At 52.5% G+C, this 17127-nt stretch overlaps 1 protein-coding gene across 6 annotated transcripts in view; it reads right to left on the reverse strand.

The window, feature by feature from the left end:
- Positions 1-17127, reverse strand: part of ARAP1 (ArfGAP with RhoGAP domain, ankyrin repeat and PH domain 1) — a 61867-nt gene that overhangs the window by 38483 nt on the left and 6257 nt on the right. For 2 of the 6 annotated variants that reach the window (XM_068989214.1, XM_068989215.1), the window contains exons 2-4: positions 6013-6094; positions 5356-5433; positions 1305-1856 (exon numbers count right to left, since the gene is read on the reverse strand). In XM_068989214.1, the coding sequence (XP_068845315.1) occupies positions 1305-1813 (509 nt within the window). In that variant the 5' untranslated portion in view covers positions 1814-1856; positions 5356-5433; positions 6013-6094. Of the gene's footprint in view, positions 1-1304; positions 1857-5355; positions 5434-6012; positions 6095-10624; positions 10657-17127 lie in introns of those variants that run through there. The other 4 variants (XM_068989216.1, XM_068989217.1, XM_068989211.1 and 1 more) reach the window with 3 other exon arrangements.

Consider the following 17127-nt stretch of genomic DNA (forward strand, 5'->3'; position numbering starts at 1 on the left):
ACTGCGCAGGGATCGAACGAGGTTATGTAAGTAAAGCACCCAGCACAGTGCCCAACAATAACAGAGACCAGGGGATCTCTCTCTACACATCCCTTCCTCCTCTAAGAAGCCTTCCCAGATTAGGCTGACTTGGCCCAAGTGCTACAATAAAGCCCCATTATACCCTTCATTACATACACAGCCACACCTGAGGATCTCCCCTAAACTGGGCACCCCAGCAAGTCACAGGAAGGGAGGATATTTGTAAAGGAGGTTAAATGCAATGTCCACAGAAGTAGGCGGAAACTCAGGAAAACAAGAAGGGGACTTCCCTGGTGGCCCAGTGATTTAGACTCCATGCTCCCAATGCAGAAAGCGTGGGTTCAATCCCTGGTCAGGGAACTAAGATCTCACATGCCACATGGAGCGGTGCCCCCGCACCAAAATAAAAACATACTGAAAAAGAAAGAAAGGAAACAGGAGTACCAGGACCTAGGAGTGGGGAAAATGGTTCTGGGGAGGAGGGAGGGTGAGCAGGATGTGGCCTGAGAACTGACATTTGGCAGGAGCCATGTGAAAGGGGAAGACAGGAGCCCCAGCACCAAGCCCGGGGCAGTTGCTGCAGCCTCCGAGACAATTTCTTCATTCCAGACTCCCCATTTCCTCCACATGTTACCTCCCGACTGCAGACACAGGTGCCGGTTTCCCAGTAACTCATATTCGCCAGGCCCCAAAATAAACCCAACCTCCTCCCAAACTCCCCTCTGTGCTCAGATCACAGATCAAGGACGGCACCATCAAGATGGAAAGCTGGATGCCATGTACTTCCTCATGCCCTCTCTGCTCATGCCCGGCCCAGCCCCAAGTCCTGTCCACTTTGGGGCCAAGCTCTCACTCCAATCTGCCCACTCCTCTCCAGTCTCATGCGCACAGCCTTAGTGGGGGCCTCACAGGTGGCCCTGTGCCCTCTCACTGGTCTCCCAGCCTCCTCCTCCATCAATGTTACCAGCAGCCAGGGTCATTCTTTCGTACTCAGTTTCCAACTGATCGCTCTGCTGAAAACTCTCCCAGCTCCCCACCTGGCCTTCACGGCACGTCCCACCAGTGCCGTCCACAAGCGTCACCGTCGCTCATACTGCACTGTCTGCTCAGAGCACCTGAGGACTGCACTTTCCACCTCTGAGCTTTGCACGTGTTGTTCCCGCCACCAAGGTGCCTTTCTTACCCCAGTGTCTAAAGCCGCAACCCTCCCTCCTGCCCTCTCCCCATACTGACCCTCTAGATTCTCTGCCCATGTCCCTCCCACCCTGCACGCATCCACTCACCTCACCAGTGGGCGGGGGGGCCCGGTGCGGGGGGGCACGGGCGGAAGGCTGAGCTCTGTCAAATGCCGCTTGGCGGGCAGCGGGGGCACCACAGGGTCCGGGGCCGCTGTGGATGGGGCGGAGAAGCAGGTGGGCGGAAGGCAGCTCTTCCGGGGCGGGATGGGTGGGGCGGTGGGCAGCCCCTCGTCCTCTCCAGCCGCAGGCAGTGGCTCCGGGGGAGCGGTGGGCGTGGGTGGTGAGCGGAAGACATGACGCTTCATGGGCACGGGCCGTGGGGCCAGGCGGGGTGCAGGGGCTGGGGGTGTGTGGGCACGGAGCAGGCCAGCCAGAATGCGGCGGCGGTGGCCAGGGAGCACCATGCCCATGTCCACCAGGCGGGTGTCGCTGAGGCCTTGGCAGTCTGTGGCCCACACCAGGCCGTGCTGCTCGAAGAGCCTCGTGTACTGCTCCAGGTGCAGCGCTCGCAGCCACTCGGCCACCGAGAGCGCCCCGTCCCCGGCCTCCGCCATGGTTCCTGCCAGCAGAGGCCAGCCAGCAGGGCTCTGTCCAGACCTGGAATAGACACACGGGCACAGGTCAGAGGCAAGCTGTCCAGGTACAGGTCTCCAATCAACAATTCTCTGTGGCTTTTCCATGCCATGGGGGAAACTCTGTGTTCAAGCTTTCTCCCCTGCATCCCATGTGCCAGGCAAGGCGAGGTACTGCCTGGGCTCTGAACACACAGGCTTCTCCTACTGCCTGAAACCTGCCACCTCCTCCCCCACCCCACCTCTGTGGCCTCCTAGCATCCAGCTCCTCCAGGAAGTCCTCCTTCAGAGCTGGTGCTGTCTTAATCCCCATCCACGGCCTTGGCCACTGCTATGGCTGTGTCTGCATCCCTGCCCCTCCCACGTTCTGCAAGACCCAGGCAAGGACACAGTTCCTTCTCAGGTACCAGTTTTCAGCAGAGGCCCAGGCCCCAGGGATATTAGCAAGTATAGGTGGGATTAAGGGATACCACTGCTGGTCCCTTTATAGGCCCAGTCTGTGGGGTGAGCCTTACCCCCACCTCCATGCTCCTGAAGGAAGCAGATTACTCCAGGAGGTACGTCAACACAGCACCACACAGTCTGATGTCCTGGGCCTGTGGGTGAGTAACCCCTTCCCACCACTGAGGAGGGAAAGATGGGAATGGATAGGATAAGCCATTCTTTCATTTGTTCTTTCAAAACAGCCTTGTACTGGGCAATGGGGACTGAGGTCCCCTAACGATACTCAAGAACTCCTGACCTGGCAAGAGTCAAGGAACAGATGATGCCAAGCAGTGATTAACAGATCAAAAGAAAACACTTACTGCTCATCTCCATAGATACTAAAGGGGCATATGATAAAACTCAATATCCAGTACACTTAAACAAAAATTTTAGTAAAACAGAAACAGATCGATACTTTCTTAAAACAAAACCAGCACTTTGCTTAACAGACAAACAAGAGAAAAACTTCCATCATTATTCTTATTCATACTACTCTAAAAGTTCAACAAAAATACACCATTGGTATAAAAACTGGGAAGGAAGAGTTAATCCATTACTTAAATATGAGTTCTGAATTGGAAAACCCGAAAAGTTCAGCTGAGAAAGTAATACAAACAGTAAAAGAATTTAGTAAGATAGCTAGGTTCAAATTAATAGAATCAATATTTATAAGCAATAACGAAGTAGAAACCAGGATGAAAGACCTCATTTACAACAGCATCACAAAATAAAAACCACCAAGAATAAACTTAGTAAGAAATGCATAGAATCTATAGGGAGAAAAATGTGGTATTAAGGGGCAAAAATAAGTTCTGGATAGACAGACATGTTCCTGGATAGCGCATCATACAGATATTAACCCTAAGTTAATTTATAAATATGTGCTATCCTACTAAACATACACATAGAACTTCTTGGAGGGATGGGTGGTGGTGGCTAGAAAAGCTGATTAAAAGTTCATGTGGAAAAACAAACAAGCAGGAAAAGCAGGAAAATTCTGGAAGTGAAGGAGTGGGCAAAGGAAGGGTAGAGTGAGAATCAGCCTCACCACATATTAAAACATATAAATTAATCAATAAAACAGCACAGGTTAGGGACTTCCCTGGTGGTCCAGGGGTTAAGATTTCACCTTCTAAAGCAGGGGGTGTGGTTCAATGCCTGGTCAGGGAACTAGATCCTAAATACCACAACTAAAGATCCCTTAGGCAGTCAAATAAATAACTAACAAAATTTTAAAAGAAAGACCCAAATACATTTAAGAATTTAGTAATACAACAAAAGTAACATCTCAAACTAGGAGGGAAAAGATGCATTATTAAATTGTTAGCACAACTGTGTAGTGAGCTACAAAGCTGGACCCCTACACCTTACGACAGGATAAGTTACAGTAAATCATGAAAGGATATGAAAAATCTTTGTCTCAGAGAGGCAAAGGCCTTTTGGAAATGATACAAATCCAGAAGGATAAAGAAAAGACTAAAATATTCAACTGTAGACAAAACATTCCTGCACAATTAAAAAAAAAAAAAAAGACATCATAAGCAAGGCCAAGGGATAAATGACAAACTAGGGGGTATCACTCCTACCCCAAGCACAGGCTAATTTTCCTAGGCAGTTAAAAACACCTAGAAATAAGAAACAGACCAATAATCTGACAGATAAATGGGCAAAGAAGATGAACTGACAGAAAGAAAAGTATACATGGTTCTAAACACAAGAAATGGAACATGGAACTTCCCCTCCTTACAGCGAGTGGTGACAAGGTGAGGCACTCCCCTCCCAGGATGGGGCAGTGCCTCTGGAAAGGGCAACGCCACCAGGCTGTGAAAACCTCAATGCTCTGGCCTTCTGACCCAGCCGCCCGTGGCTAGTTACCTTGCAGTCTTCCTGGTGCATGTCCAAAAGGACGTATACCGCATTGTGTACAACGACAAAAGGTATGAAGTAATCAAAATACGCATAGACTGGCGAATGGTTAACTAAATTACTGTGTAATCACACAGGAGAATGCTGAGCCATAGGAAATGAGGAGACTCCTTACATATCAGTGTGGGGTGACCTCCTAAGGAGCTGCTAAATGACTAAAGAAAAATGAAGAAACTCCATAAAGAAGGAGGGAACGCTACATGCTGCTAAGGATGACCTCCGATATGTATCAACCGACTAAAGAAAGGTTCAAAACACCATACCGAACATGCTGCCTTCCACATGAAAAAAACACAATAATAAAAACAAAAGGAGAGGATAGATCAGTGTGTGTCCACGGCTAAATGCAGATGGCTAAAATGATACAGAGGATACAGGCAATGCTGGTTGCCTCTAAGGAGGAATGCTGAGGGCTGAGGAGGATGGGAGGGTTTGTTAAAAATTTACCAAAAAACATGACCATATGCACACACTGCCCGGGCCCTCCCTGGGCCCCATCAGCTTCCCTGGAAACCCGGCTCCAAGTGGCGGTAAACTTTTCCCTTTACATGTTTTTCTATTACCCAAATTTTGAACTATGTGAATTTTTCTAAAAGGCTCCTGAGGGTCCCAAAGGAAGACACAAACAAACAGAAATACATTTGATGTTCTCTGATAAGGGGCTCTCAACATTATAAAGACAGCAGTTCTTCCCAGGTTAAGCTAATGCTAACACAATCCCAGTTAAAATTACCCACAGGCAGATTCTGAAGTTCATATTCAGGGAATTCCCTGGCAGTCCAGTGGTTAAGACTCTGTGCTTTCCATGCAATGGATGCAGGTTCAATCCCTGGTCAAGGAACTAAGGTTCCCCTACGCCTCGAGGCACAGCCAAAAAGTAAGATACGGCCAAAAAAATAAAGTTCATATTCATGGATATTAAAGATCTATTGTTGGATGGAAAACCAAGGTGCAGAACAGTGTTTTATTATGTAAAAATCTAGGGTAAAGAGAAAGAAAATATATACGTATACATACACACACGCATATACACAAAACACTCAGATACGCATACAAGACACTGCTGTTGAGGAGAAGACTCCCAGTCGGGAGGACAAGAAAGGGAGGGTTACCTTTCACTGTATCCTCTTTATCTTTTTAATTTCATACCATTTTCCAACAAATTACAACTTAGACGATAACAGGATCATCTGGAAGTAAGAATAAGACCATAATGCACCAGGAACGGAAGGAAATCAAGTAATCAGGTACACACCCCACCTGCCTCACTGATCCCTGCTTGACTCCATCCTTCAAAGCTCTCCTGGGAAGTTCTTCGCAAGATCTCTGGCTTCACCCTCTCTCTCTGCCTCTTAACCTCAGTTTTTCAAAATGGAAAACAGGGGCTTCCCCAGTGGTCCAATGGTCCAATGCCTTGCCAAGCAGGGGACACCAGTTCGACCCCTGGTCCAGGAAGATCCTCTGTGCCATGGGGCAACTAAGGCCATGCAGCACAACTACTGAGCCTGTGCTCAAGAGCCCACGGCCCGCAGCTACCGAAGCCCACACACCAGAGCCTGTCCTCTGCAACAAGAAGCCCACACAAGGCAACTGCAGAGAGTGCCCACTCTCCATAGGGAGAGAAAGCCCATGTGCAGCAACGAAGACCCAATGCAGCCAAAAATACATAAATAAATGGAAAAAAGGACGCTGGGTCTCACCTTCATGAGGCCTTGGTGGAGGCTTAGCCTACAACACCCAGCCCGGCTCCCCACTTCCCCCTGACTCACCGGTGGGGCTGCCCAGGATGCCGGGGTCCCCCAGAGGCGGCAGCTACTCTGAATGGCTCCTCATCTTGGCCTGAGGTGGAAGCTGCAAGGACAAGGGTAAACGAGAAAGTCTAAGAGCCTAGGTCACTGTGAATGGCTGGATGCCAGGAAGAAGAAAAGGAAAGGGGAAGGGGTCGGGGGAAAGATGGGGAAAAGGAAAGAGAAGCAAGAAAGCGAGAAGGGGAAGAGGACCGAGGAAGAGAGGGGAGGGCCCAGGGAGCAGCGGGAGATGGTTAAAGGGAGGGCCTTCCCACGGGGCTGACTGACAAGGGAGTGAGAGGCAGACCCAACAGGCTGCCTGGAGGTGGAGACCACACCATGGAAGAGGGGAGCCGGGACCCCTGTTCTCCGGCCCTCCCCCAGGACCAGCGGCCTGGCCAGGAGGCTGGACTGCCCCCAGGAAGACACGGGAAAGTGGTAGATGCAGCTCCACGACTGAGGCAGGGTCCCCACAATGCAGAGTCTGCCAGAAAGAGAAGAGGACCCTGGGGAGATCCAAGGAGACAAGGCTCTAAGCCTGGGAGCCGGGGCGGCGGCGGGCAGGCCGGTGGAGGGGTGAGGCAGGGCCACGAGACCCAGGGGCCCTGCTCCTAAATGTGCATGGGGACCAAAAGAAGGTGTTTCCAGGCAGGAGAAAGGAGTGGCCATCCCAAAGGGCAGGCCACCAGCAAGGCCAGGAAGCCGGGGCTCTGCTCAGGTGGGTGGGTGGAAGGGGCAGGGCTTGGGCCGAGCCACGCTTCCTGCCACTAGCGCAGGGTCTCTGCAGGGTGACTTTAGGGGGTACAGGTTTTAAAAGTGAGTATTTTAAAATAAATCTTATAATTGGTACTTCATAAAGGGTTGGGGGAAAAAAACCCAAAAAACAGCAGTACTACTCAAGTGATGTTTTTTTAAAAAAAGAATTTAATAAGACAATGTAGTCTTTGGGTTTCCTAGGTGGCTCGGTGGTAAAGAATCCACCTGCCAAGCAGGAAATGCAGGTTCGATCCCTGGGTCAAAAAGATTCTCTGGAGAAGCAAACAGCAACTCGCTCCAGCACTCTTGCCTGGATAATCTCATGGAAGAGGAGCCTGGTGGGCTGCAGCCCATGGGGTCGCTGAGGGTTGGACACGACTGAGCAACTTCACTTTCACTTTTCACCTTCATGCACTGGAGAAGGAAATGGCAACCCACTCCAGTGTTCTTGCCTGGAGAATCCCAGGGACGGTGGAGCCTGGTGGGCTGCTGTCTATGGGGTCGCACAGAGTCGGACACGACTGAAGTGACTTAGCAGCAGAGGAGCCTGGCAGACTACAGTCCATGGAGTTGCAAAGAGTTGAACATGACTGAGCAACTAAATAGCAGCGGCAAATAGTCTTTACTATCAATATACACCAGACACCTAAAGCACTTTTTACTAACTTGTTTAATTCTCATAGCAACCCTATGAGGTACATACCTCACAATTTAAGATGAAGCAACTGAGGCACAGAGAGGTTAAGCAACTTGCCCAAAGTCACACAGCTGGGAAGGGGTAATTTAAATATAGTCTAGACCTGCAATACAATAACTTCTAGAAGCCACATACAGGTACTGAAACTCCAGATGCGACCATATAGTGAAGTGTGCTCTATACAACACACACTGGATTCTAAAGACTTAGTAAAAAAAATAAGAACATGAAATATCTCAGTAACTTTTTATTACATAATGAAATTATAGCATTTTGGATATTTGGATTAACTATGGTATTAAAATTAATTTCACCTGTTTATTTTTAATGTGCCTACTAGAAAATTTTAAATTGCATTTGTGGCTTGCATCACATTGCTACCGGACGGTGCAGCTCCAGACTCTTAACCACTCTACATACTGCCTTTAAGACAAGCTCTAACTGAGCAGCTGCTGCAGGTCAGGCACTGTTCTCAGGATTCAACATGGATTGATGCATGACAGCCCAACCAGGCTACTGGAATGACCAGGGCTGGGAAACAGGAAACTACCTCTCTGTCCCTGGGAAGGGCCCAGCCCCCTCCAGGGCCTCTCTCAAGTTCCTACTCCTGCACTAAGGGCTTCAGGCCAAGGTCAGACTCAGGGACTCCACACTGACACTCCTCTAGGACAGCCTCATTCAAGGCATTGAAAGCATGAGCCAGACCAACCTCAACCCACCCTTCAGAAATCTCAGGCTTGATGGCATCAGATACCACTCAGCCAGCAAAAAAACAGCCCACAGGGCCCTCACCAGGCTGGGGGTCAGGGAAGGCTTCCTGAAGGAAGCAGCCCTTTGAAAAAAGAAGTTTGGAGCAGTGCGCTGCTGAACCATGCTAGGGCCTAAAAAGACAAAGAAAAAAATCTGCAATACTAAACCTCTTTATTTAAATTTTAGCTATGTTGCTTACCTTGGATTTTTTTCATTAATTTTTATCTTTAAAAAAATATTGCTGAAAAATATTTACCTGGATTACCTGAAGTTTCTTTGGTCCCCCGCTCTCCCTTATATTTCGCACTCACTTATTCTGCCTCACTTGCTCCATGAAAATTCTGGTCTGGAGTCTGGAGGTTTAAGCCCTTCCCCTGCTATGGCACATCACTGAATCTCCACTGCAGGGAAGCAGGGACCAGCAGAGGAGAGTGTCATCCTGTTGCGACAGCCTGGCCACAAGTTTGGGGGTTCCCCTCCCCAACACCCCAAGGGCCCAGCTCAGGCTTCAACATCTCACCAGCCCACCCTGCTCCTGCTGTTACCCTGGCTCCCTACAGCAACGCTGCTGGGCCAACCTGGGTCCCACTCTTGCTCAAAACCCGTCCCACGGTTCCCAGTGTCCTCAAGTACACCTCCTCGGATCATCCTTCGACCAGCTCCAGCCCTGCCGTTTACAGATGAAGAAACACCCACAGGGAGGAAGTGACTTGCTCAAGTTGTCAAGACGTGCCTCAAGCCCCAACCAGACTCAGCTGGCCCACCACTCCCTCCATTTCATTTCTGGCACCAGCTTAACACATGGAAGCCCCCCAGATGGTCTGCTGACAATGAGCAAATGAACCACATCCTCCCACCTTCGGGTGCTGACTCGGCTGCCTCCTTCAGAAAGTCCTCCCTGACCGCCCCCTGGGCTCCTAAGCCTCAGATGCTGAGTCATGCAGCTCAGTGCTGCTCCTGCTCGGTTCCTGGCTGTCCACTTGTGAGGGGGGTCTACCCAACCTCCAACCCGGCCTGAGAGCCTGCACCTTTTTGTTCCCCCTGCCCTCCACAGTAGAGCCCAGGACCTGACTGGGCTCCCAAGGACACTTACTTAGTCCAGGAGTAAGTAAGGGTGGTTTGGAGTCTCTAACCCATGCCAACTAGTCCTTCTTCAGGTTTAGCCTGAGTCCCTCTTGCTGGAGCCAAAGCTTTTACACTTCTGTCCTTTAACTACCATTCCAACCCCAAGGGCAGACTTTAAATCTCATCGCCCCCTTCTCTGTCCCAGCCCAGCATCTCTCTCAAGCATCCCTGCTCACTCCTGACTGAGGACCTCAACACTGCCAGTCCAGCAGGAAGGCAGCCCTGAGCCTCAGCTAAGGACAAGCACACTCCCACTTAATTGGTTTCCTAAATACCTGCCACATGTCCAGCCCCTACAAGATTTCCACCTTCCCCTGAATTGTCCCCATAAAAAAGTCCCAAGCCTGGGATTTTTATCCTGTTTCAATGGAGGCTGTGTAAGGTGCTGGGTCACTTGTAGAGCCAAGAAGGGGCCTTCAGAAGATTTGACTGTCTATCTGGCAGAGGCAGAGAAGCTTCCAGGGGGTACTTATGAGCTGGGCCTTGAAGGATAAGCAGGAGGCTGCACTTCTAAGCCAAGGGAACTCAGTGTGCAGGGCCCGGGGATGGGAAAGGACCTGCAGATGCAGAGATGGGGAGAGCTCAGTGGCGCAGGAACAGGGGACGCAAAAGGACATCCGGGGAGGTCGAGGGATCTGCCCTTGGCGGCCCATGTGGGTGTGAGCCTCTTTTGCATTCTGATTTGTATGAACGAGTTAGGCCTGGATCTGGAGGCCTTGCTGATCCTAACTCCTTCCCCACTCAGTTCTGGAGTCCTCTCAGCGAGGACCCTTCCCAACTGTATTTTCAAAGCCCTCCTCCGCCACCGCCCCACACAGAGCTGTGCTCCAGATTCAAGAGCAGGCCCAATGGTGGAGGGAGTCAAAGGGGACGAAGGCAGGCCTAGAGCTTCAGACCTGGGGCCTGTATCTCTCCACCCTCCAACCCCTCCTCCCCCTCACAGCACCCCACCCAAGGCAGGCTGGGCAGGGACCCCAGCGCCCAGACCTCAGGAAAGCCCTCAGGCCCTCCACACAGGAACTAACAGCATTACACATCCAGCGAGGCCTGGGTCTACTAACCACAGCCCACCCATACCACAAACTGCACACCTCACACAACCTCCGGGGACACACACCTTCCACCCCGCCTAGCAGCCACACGGCCGACCTGACCGCACCACACACACAGCCTTCAGTCCCCACACTCACTACCAACAGTCCGACTGTAGACAATTGCCCAGAGCCCCACATTGCCCGTGCCCCCCGCCCAGGCACCAGGTCATACCTGTGGGCAGGGTCACCCTCAGCTGCTCCCCTCCTGGCGTTCTCAGGGTTCCGTTGACATAGACAAGAGGACTTGGAGACACTTCCCTCAGATATGAGGAACTAGGTGGGGACTGGGTTCCCAGCCCAGAGCATGCAGAAGTGGCCCCTGCCCTCTGCAGATCTCTGCCAGCTCTCTCGGGCCCTGCCAGGCAAGGCAGCAGGTGCAGCGCTCAGGCAGGCAGCTGACGAACCCCTGAACCAAGAAGCCTGTTTTCTGTTTCTCAGGGACTGATGGCCACACGGGCTCCGAGGAGGCATGCTGGGGTCTCCTGCCCCAACCCCAGCCCCAGATCTCTGCCCCTTCACCTGCCTACTATATTCCTGCCCCCACCCTGTCCTTAATGTAGCCTGTCCTCCGGGGTCCCAGGAATGATGGAGGCTGACAAGGTGCAGCCCATAGGGCAGTGAGGACTGACTGAGTCCAGGCCCCATGGCTTGCCTGGGCCACCTATTTGATGGGGAGCTGGGGGCCACCAGCTCTAGCCCAGAACCCATCCTTCCCAGGATGCCAGGCAAGATCAGTTTCCGGTTCTGGCTCCATCACTTTTCACCTGAAGCCCTGGGCAAGTCACGTCACATTCTGAGCCTCAGTTTCCCCTTCCACGGAACAGCGCTGTCATCCAGATGACCGTGACACATGACCATGTGTGTACTAGAGGCCACACTCACTCGGCATCTGCTCACGCCTCCGCTGCTGAGATAGACACTTCCTGTTCTGAGCCCCAAGGCCTTGGCTGGGCCTGTCCAGAAGGGTCTGTGGTGCTGGCCCTAGAGCCAGACTCTAGCCTAGACACCCTCAGCACCCTGGAATTCTCAGTTCCCCAGGTACCAAGGACTCCTGCACCCTGCCTCCAGCAATGTCCCACTATGGGCTCCAGACTGGGTATCCCACTGCCTCCTGGATCTCCTTCTAGAGGAACCCCAGACACAGTGCATTCTCCACCCCACAGCGAACCCACCCACTCCCCTCTCCTGGGGAAAGCAGGTGAGGCCGTTGAGCAAATTAGACAAAATACCTCTCGCTAAAAGAGCCCCACAGCAGGGCATGCAGCTCAGCAAAGAGGACAGGCTGAGTTTCAATCCCCCTCTCCCAGCCCTCGCCCAGCCAGGTACCCTTGGGCAGTGCACATCTGAACCCAGGGGACCAGGTGAGAGGCAGGATATTTTAACAATCTCCTTAGGGCAGTCCCTTCAGCATCACCCTAATAAATATAAAACTAGTTTTATTAATGATCGATGGACATCTAAGGGACAGTGAACTTCCCCGACTTAAATTTTAAACCTACTCCTAACTCCTACCCCAATCTTGAAAGATTAATCACTTTCTACAACCTCCACGTCTGGACTGTTTAAAGTTTTCACAGTTGCATTATCACTTTCATAATTAGAATATAAAATGATAAAAGTATTTTCAGTCTATTAGAATTGAGTTTGTTCCGGTTTTCCCTAAAACCATCATTATAAAGTACCTTTTTAATTTTAAATATAATATACATAGAATACCAAGAGAACTATAGTAAACAAAACTGATTTTCTGGGCCATCTGGACTGAAAGATGCAAAACTTAGCTGCAAAGCTTACCTCCTCCCTCACTGTCTTATCCACCCGAAGTTCTCAGATATAGTTTATTAAATAACAACCTCCCCCCCTCCACTGCCAGCCACCGACCAGAGGTCCAGAGGCCAATCACAGACTGAAGCCCACGGACTTTCAAATGCGAAGTGGACTGAGTCCATTATGAACAGGAGACTCCAGGGTTCCTGTGGTTTGCTTCTAGACAGCATCTGACCCTACCCTATCACTGCCCCTCGCCCACATTCCCCCAGACCTTCCGACTCTTATGCCCAAGCCCCTCTCTACTCTGGAGAGGACGAAGTGTGAATGCCTGAAGTACCTCGCTCACAGTAAAAGAAGCGCAAAGTTAAAAGGCTTGGTTTTCAGGCCTTGTCGTACAAACGAGATTCTACTATACAGCACAGGGCACTGTATTTAATATCCTGTGATAAACCATAGTGAAAAAGAATATAAAAAAGAACATACATGTACTGTATAACTGAATCACTTTGCTGTACAGCAGAAATTAACCCAACATTCATTGTACATCAACTATAATTCAATTTAAAAAATTCTATGACACACTAGCTTCCTTGGCCCTACCAGTACCTGCCCCCCAAACGGATCACCCTGGACCACTCCCTCCTGTTCCCCTGTCTCCCCACTGCCATGGTTCTAACTCACCCCTCTACTCCGTCTGCCCCTCCCCAGCCGGCCTGATCCCTGGGCCCTCCTCCCTGCCTCCTGCCCTTCTGCTACCTTTAATCAGAGCATCCTCCACCTGCTCCTCTAACCACCCTCCTTCAAGACAGAGCTCCTCCAAACCCAAACCCCACAGCCCTGAGCCACATCCATCCACCTTCCCAAGACCCCCAACCCTTTACTCTTCAGGTCCCACCCTTCTTGCCTTGAAGGGTGGCCCAGCCAGCCACCCTGCACCTGGAGAGACCCAGGGCCCTCTCATCAGGAAAGTATGGGCTCTGACCTGGCCCCCTGGTGCCTCATGGGCTGGGAACGCCCTAGGCAGGACAGGAAGCCCACCCCCACCAAAGGTGCTAAGGTACACCACAGCACGACTCCAGGACGATCGTCCTCTGTGACCACTGCCCCCCAGGAGGGAGTTGGGGGGGCCTCTTAACACTGCAAATGAGGCAGGAACAGGAAGAAACAGGGCTGACCACATGGGGGATGGGAGTGCACACGGCTGACGAGGGCCCCAAGCAGCAGGAGTGGACAGAAGCAGACAAGTCCGTCAGACCCTCGCTTCACGCCAGAGGGACGGAGGGCAGCTCTGGCTTGACAGGGGGTGTAGGGGCAGGGGGAGGCAGCTTGACTCCATCCCCTCTGAGGCAGCCAGGTGCCTGACATGGCTGCCACCCGGGAGGAGAGCCCGGGGCTCCTGTGCACCCAAGCAACCTCCCAGGAGAACAGGACTTGACCCTGTCCTCTCCCTAGGTAGGTCCCTGGAAGTGACAAGCCAGATGATCAGCAGCCCCCTTGCTGCTGGTACCTGAAAGAGGAAGCTCTTGTTTCAGTGCATGGAGGTGACCAGATGGGCAGGGCAGGGGCTGGAAGGGAGAGAGGGAGATGGGGGGCAGGGGCGGGGGGACCAGCCCCACAGGCTCTGGCCTCCAGTCTGTTGTGGGACCTCAGCTGCCCCCCACTCTATAGTCAGATAAGAGGCAGGGAAAACTCTCCTCTCTCACTCACAGGGAACATTCTAACCTACTTATCTGACCCAGCCATCCCTGCCTAAAAAGATGAAAGGCCACAATTATGGAGTGCTTCCCACCTACCAGGCGCTGGGCCAACCCTGCTACATGGATAGCTTCATATAATTTTCATGACAATCTAGAAAGTAAATGGTTTTAGCCCAACTTTACAGACAAGGAGGAAACTTGAGTCTCAGAAAGGTTAAGCAACTTGCCCAACATCACACTGGAGCCCCTCCTTCCGCTCCACGTCCTCCGAGGGGCGAGTGTGGAGATCAGGAGCAAGGAGGTCAGGTGGGAGAGGGGAGGCAGCATGACTGCAGGCGGAGAAGGGCCTTGAAGGCCACTCTAAGACACTCAGCCTGACTGTCCAGACAACAGGGAGCCATGAAGGGCTGCAGGGTGCACGGGGCCACGGGCAGGCAGGTGGCCACGGGTCCTACTGCTGTGAGACTTGGGAATTCACTTAGCTTCTCCGAGTCTTGGTTTCACCATCTGTATACTGGGCTTGTGGGAATAAATGTAACCCTTCAAAACAGAGCCCGGCCTAACCGTTCTCCCTTCCCAATGACTTCCCACCTCCCTCAGAGTAAAAGCCAAAGTCCACCAGGCCTGCAGGTACACCACAGCACCTGGATGCTATTGCCCAGGATGATACTGTCCCTGCCTCAATGCCATCCCAGCCTACTCCGAGTGCTCTCGCCTCAGGGCTGGGCCCTGGAGCTCCCTTGGCCTGAAATGCTCTTCCAGACACCGGTGCAACTCACTCTCGGGCTTTTTCCAGCAGACACTGCATTACATATTTACTTGTTCATTTGTTAGTCTCCTCAGCTGGAGGATGAAGCACTGTCTCATTCGTGGCTCTATTCCCAGTGGTTACAAGCGTCTGGCCTGGGGTGGGGGTGGAGGGGGGTGGTGCATGAATGGACATCTACAGAGGCCTGACCTACCCTGGTCAGGAACTCGGGGCAGGAACCCCGTGACATGGGTAGGGTAAGGGATGGCCGGAGGAGGCAGGTGTAAAGGTTCAAGGTTCGTGTCCGGAGCTCAAGCAGTGAAAGATTTAACTCTGACATGCCTTGGCACCCTCTGTGGCTGGGCCTGCCCCTTCTCTCCACCTTTAAGGTTGCTCCAGCCACTTCCTACTGGGCCGGCCAGAAAAACACCGCTGAGGGGCCCTCAGCCACACTGGGGAAGTCCTGGCTCTCAGACACCACTGACGGTTCCCTGGAGCAGGTCTGAACTGCCCTAGACTTCCAGAAGTCTCTGAGCTCAACACCTGCCTCTCCTGCCTGCCTGCCTGCTCCTTCCGTGGCTCCCCATTTCCCCCCCACCCTCTGGGTCCCGCCCCTCACTCCTCCCCTCCAGTCCAGTCCCTCCACTCTCACCGCTGGACACTAGATCTCCAGGACTTCACTCATCATGTTCCCTCTACCTCACCCTTCAAGTGTCACCTTCTCCAGGCAGCAGCTTCCGACCCCCATGCTCACAGCCTGGGTCCCACTGAGATGTCACTATCATTGTGTCACATATACACACACTCTCTCTCACCCCAGCTTTCGCTGGGTGCCCCCTGAAGGCAGGACCAGGGTCTGATTTCCCTGCATCCTCAGCTACTAGCCTAAGGTTGGCAGACAGGAAATATCTCCTGCTTGCATGAAATCTCCTGATTTTACAAGTGGAGAGCTAGGAACCCAGGCAAGTGATGATGTGCCCAAGGTCACACTGCTATCAGTGGCTGGAACCTGGCCTTCAGGTCGCCAGGCCAGGTGCCTCCCATGCTGCTCACACACACCAGCTGCAGCTCGAGCTCCTGCCTGTCAGATCCCAGCCCCGTCTTTTCCTGGCCCCACATCCCCAAGCACCTGCTCCTGAGGCACTTAGGAACCTCCCAACCCAATCCTCCCCACCTCCAGAAGGGGAAAGTCAGCCTTGAAAGGAGCAAGAACCTAACCAGGGCCACACAAGTCAGGACAGGACCCAGACCACCCAGCCTGAACTGGAAAGAACTATTCCCAGGAAAAGAAGTATCAGGGGGAGACCTCAGAGACACTGGACTAACCTCCCATCTCCAAGAGGCTGGGCCAGTCTCACACTAAGAAATGTGGATTTTCAAGTCACAGGCAGTAGAGGCAGATGAGTGTTTGGGTTCACATCCTGGAACAGAGCCCCTAAAACCATCAGACACTCCCTGCATCTCTGGCCTCCCTAGACTCAGCTATCCGTCTTTACAGCAAGAAGACCCCAGGAGAACAGCCCCAATCTAAGGAAAAGGCATCACTGACTTAATGGACATGAGTTTGAGTCAACTCCGGGAGTTGGTGATGGACAGGGAGGCCTGGCGTGCTGCAGTCCATGGGGTCACGAGTCGGACATGACTGAGCGACTGAACTGAACTGAACTAAGGGAGAGGGCAGGACCTGAGTTGGGCCTCCAGGACCCCTTTACCAAGCAAGAGATTCCAGCCCAAAGCTGTCTTACTGTCCTCTGGCAAAGCTCAGTCCCCAGCCTGCCCCTTGGGGAGGCCCTGTCTCCCTAACATGCTAGAGCCACTGGAAACACAGAACCACACAGGGCCTGACTGGATGAAGGCCCCCATTCCAATGGGCAAAAGGCTCATCCAGGTCACACATTAAGGGGTGCAGAGCCAGGGACATGAAATGCTGATGGCACCCACGCAAAGGCAAAAGCACGGTCCTCCAAGGAAGAATCTGGGTCTGAGAACACACCCATGCACACATAGGAACATGCAGCAGAAAGGGGCTCACCCAGCCAGGAAGTCTTGCGCTTCCCTCATGGGGAGGGAACAGCTCTCCACCCCATGGGGCAGCTCCTGCCTCCATGCCCAGGTCTCTTTGAGGGCAACTGCTGTGCCCACAGACCCACATGGGCACTGGGAGGAGATGGGGGAGGCACTGTGAATTACCTGAAGGCTCTCAGTCAAGGCCCAGTCTCCCTGTCTCCCAAGGAGGCTCAGGGCCTCCCGCGCCCGGGTCTCTGTCCACCATCCCATCAGAGCCCTTGAGCCTGGCTCTGACACTTCAGAGCTGGACCTGGGCCTGCTGAGCCACATTCCACACGTCCTGAGAGGGCCTGGTGCGCCAGTAGTGACCAGGCATTGCTCTGTGAGCCGAGCTGGTCCCCTCTCAATCCTAGTCCGGTAACCAGGAGCACAGCCCCTCCCACCCCCAGGGAA

The sequence above is a fragment of the Capricornis sumatraensis genome, chromosome 16, assembly GCF_032405125.1.
Source record: "Capricornis sumatraensis isolate serow.1 chromosome 16, serow.2, whole genome shotgun sequence".
Taxonomy (NCBI): domain Eukaryota; kingdom Metazoa; phylum Chordata; class Mammalia; order Artiodactyla; family Bovidae; genus Capricornis; species Capricornis sumatraensis.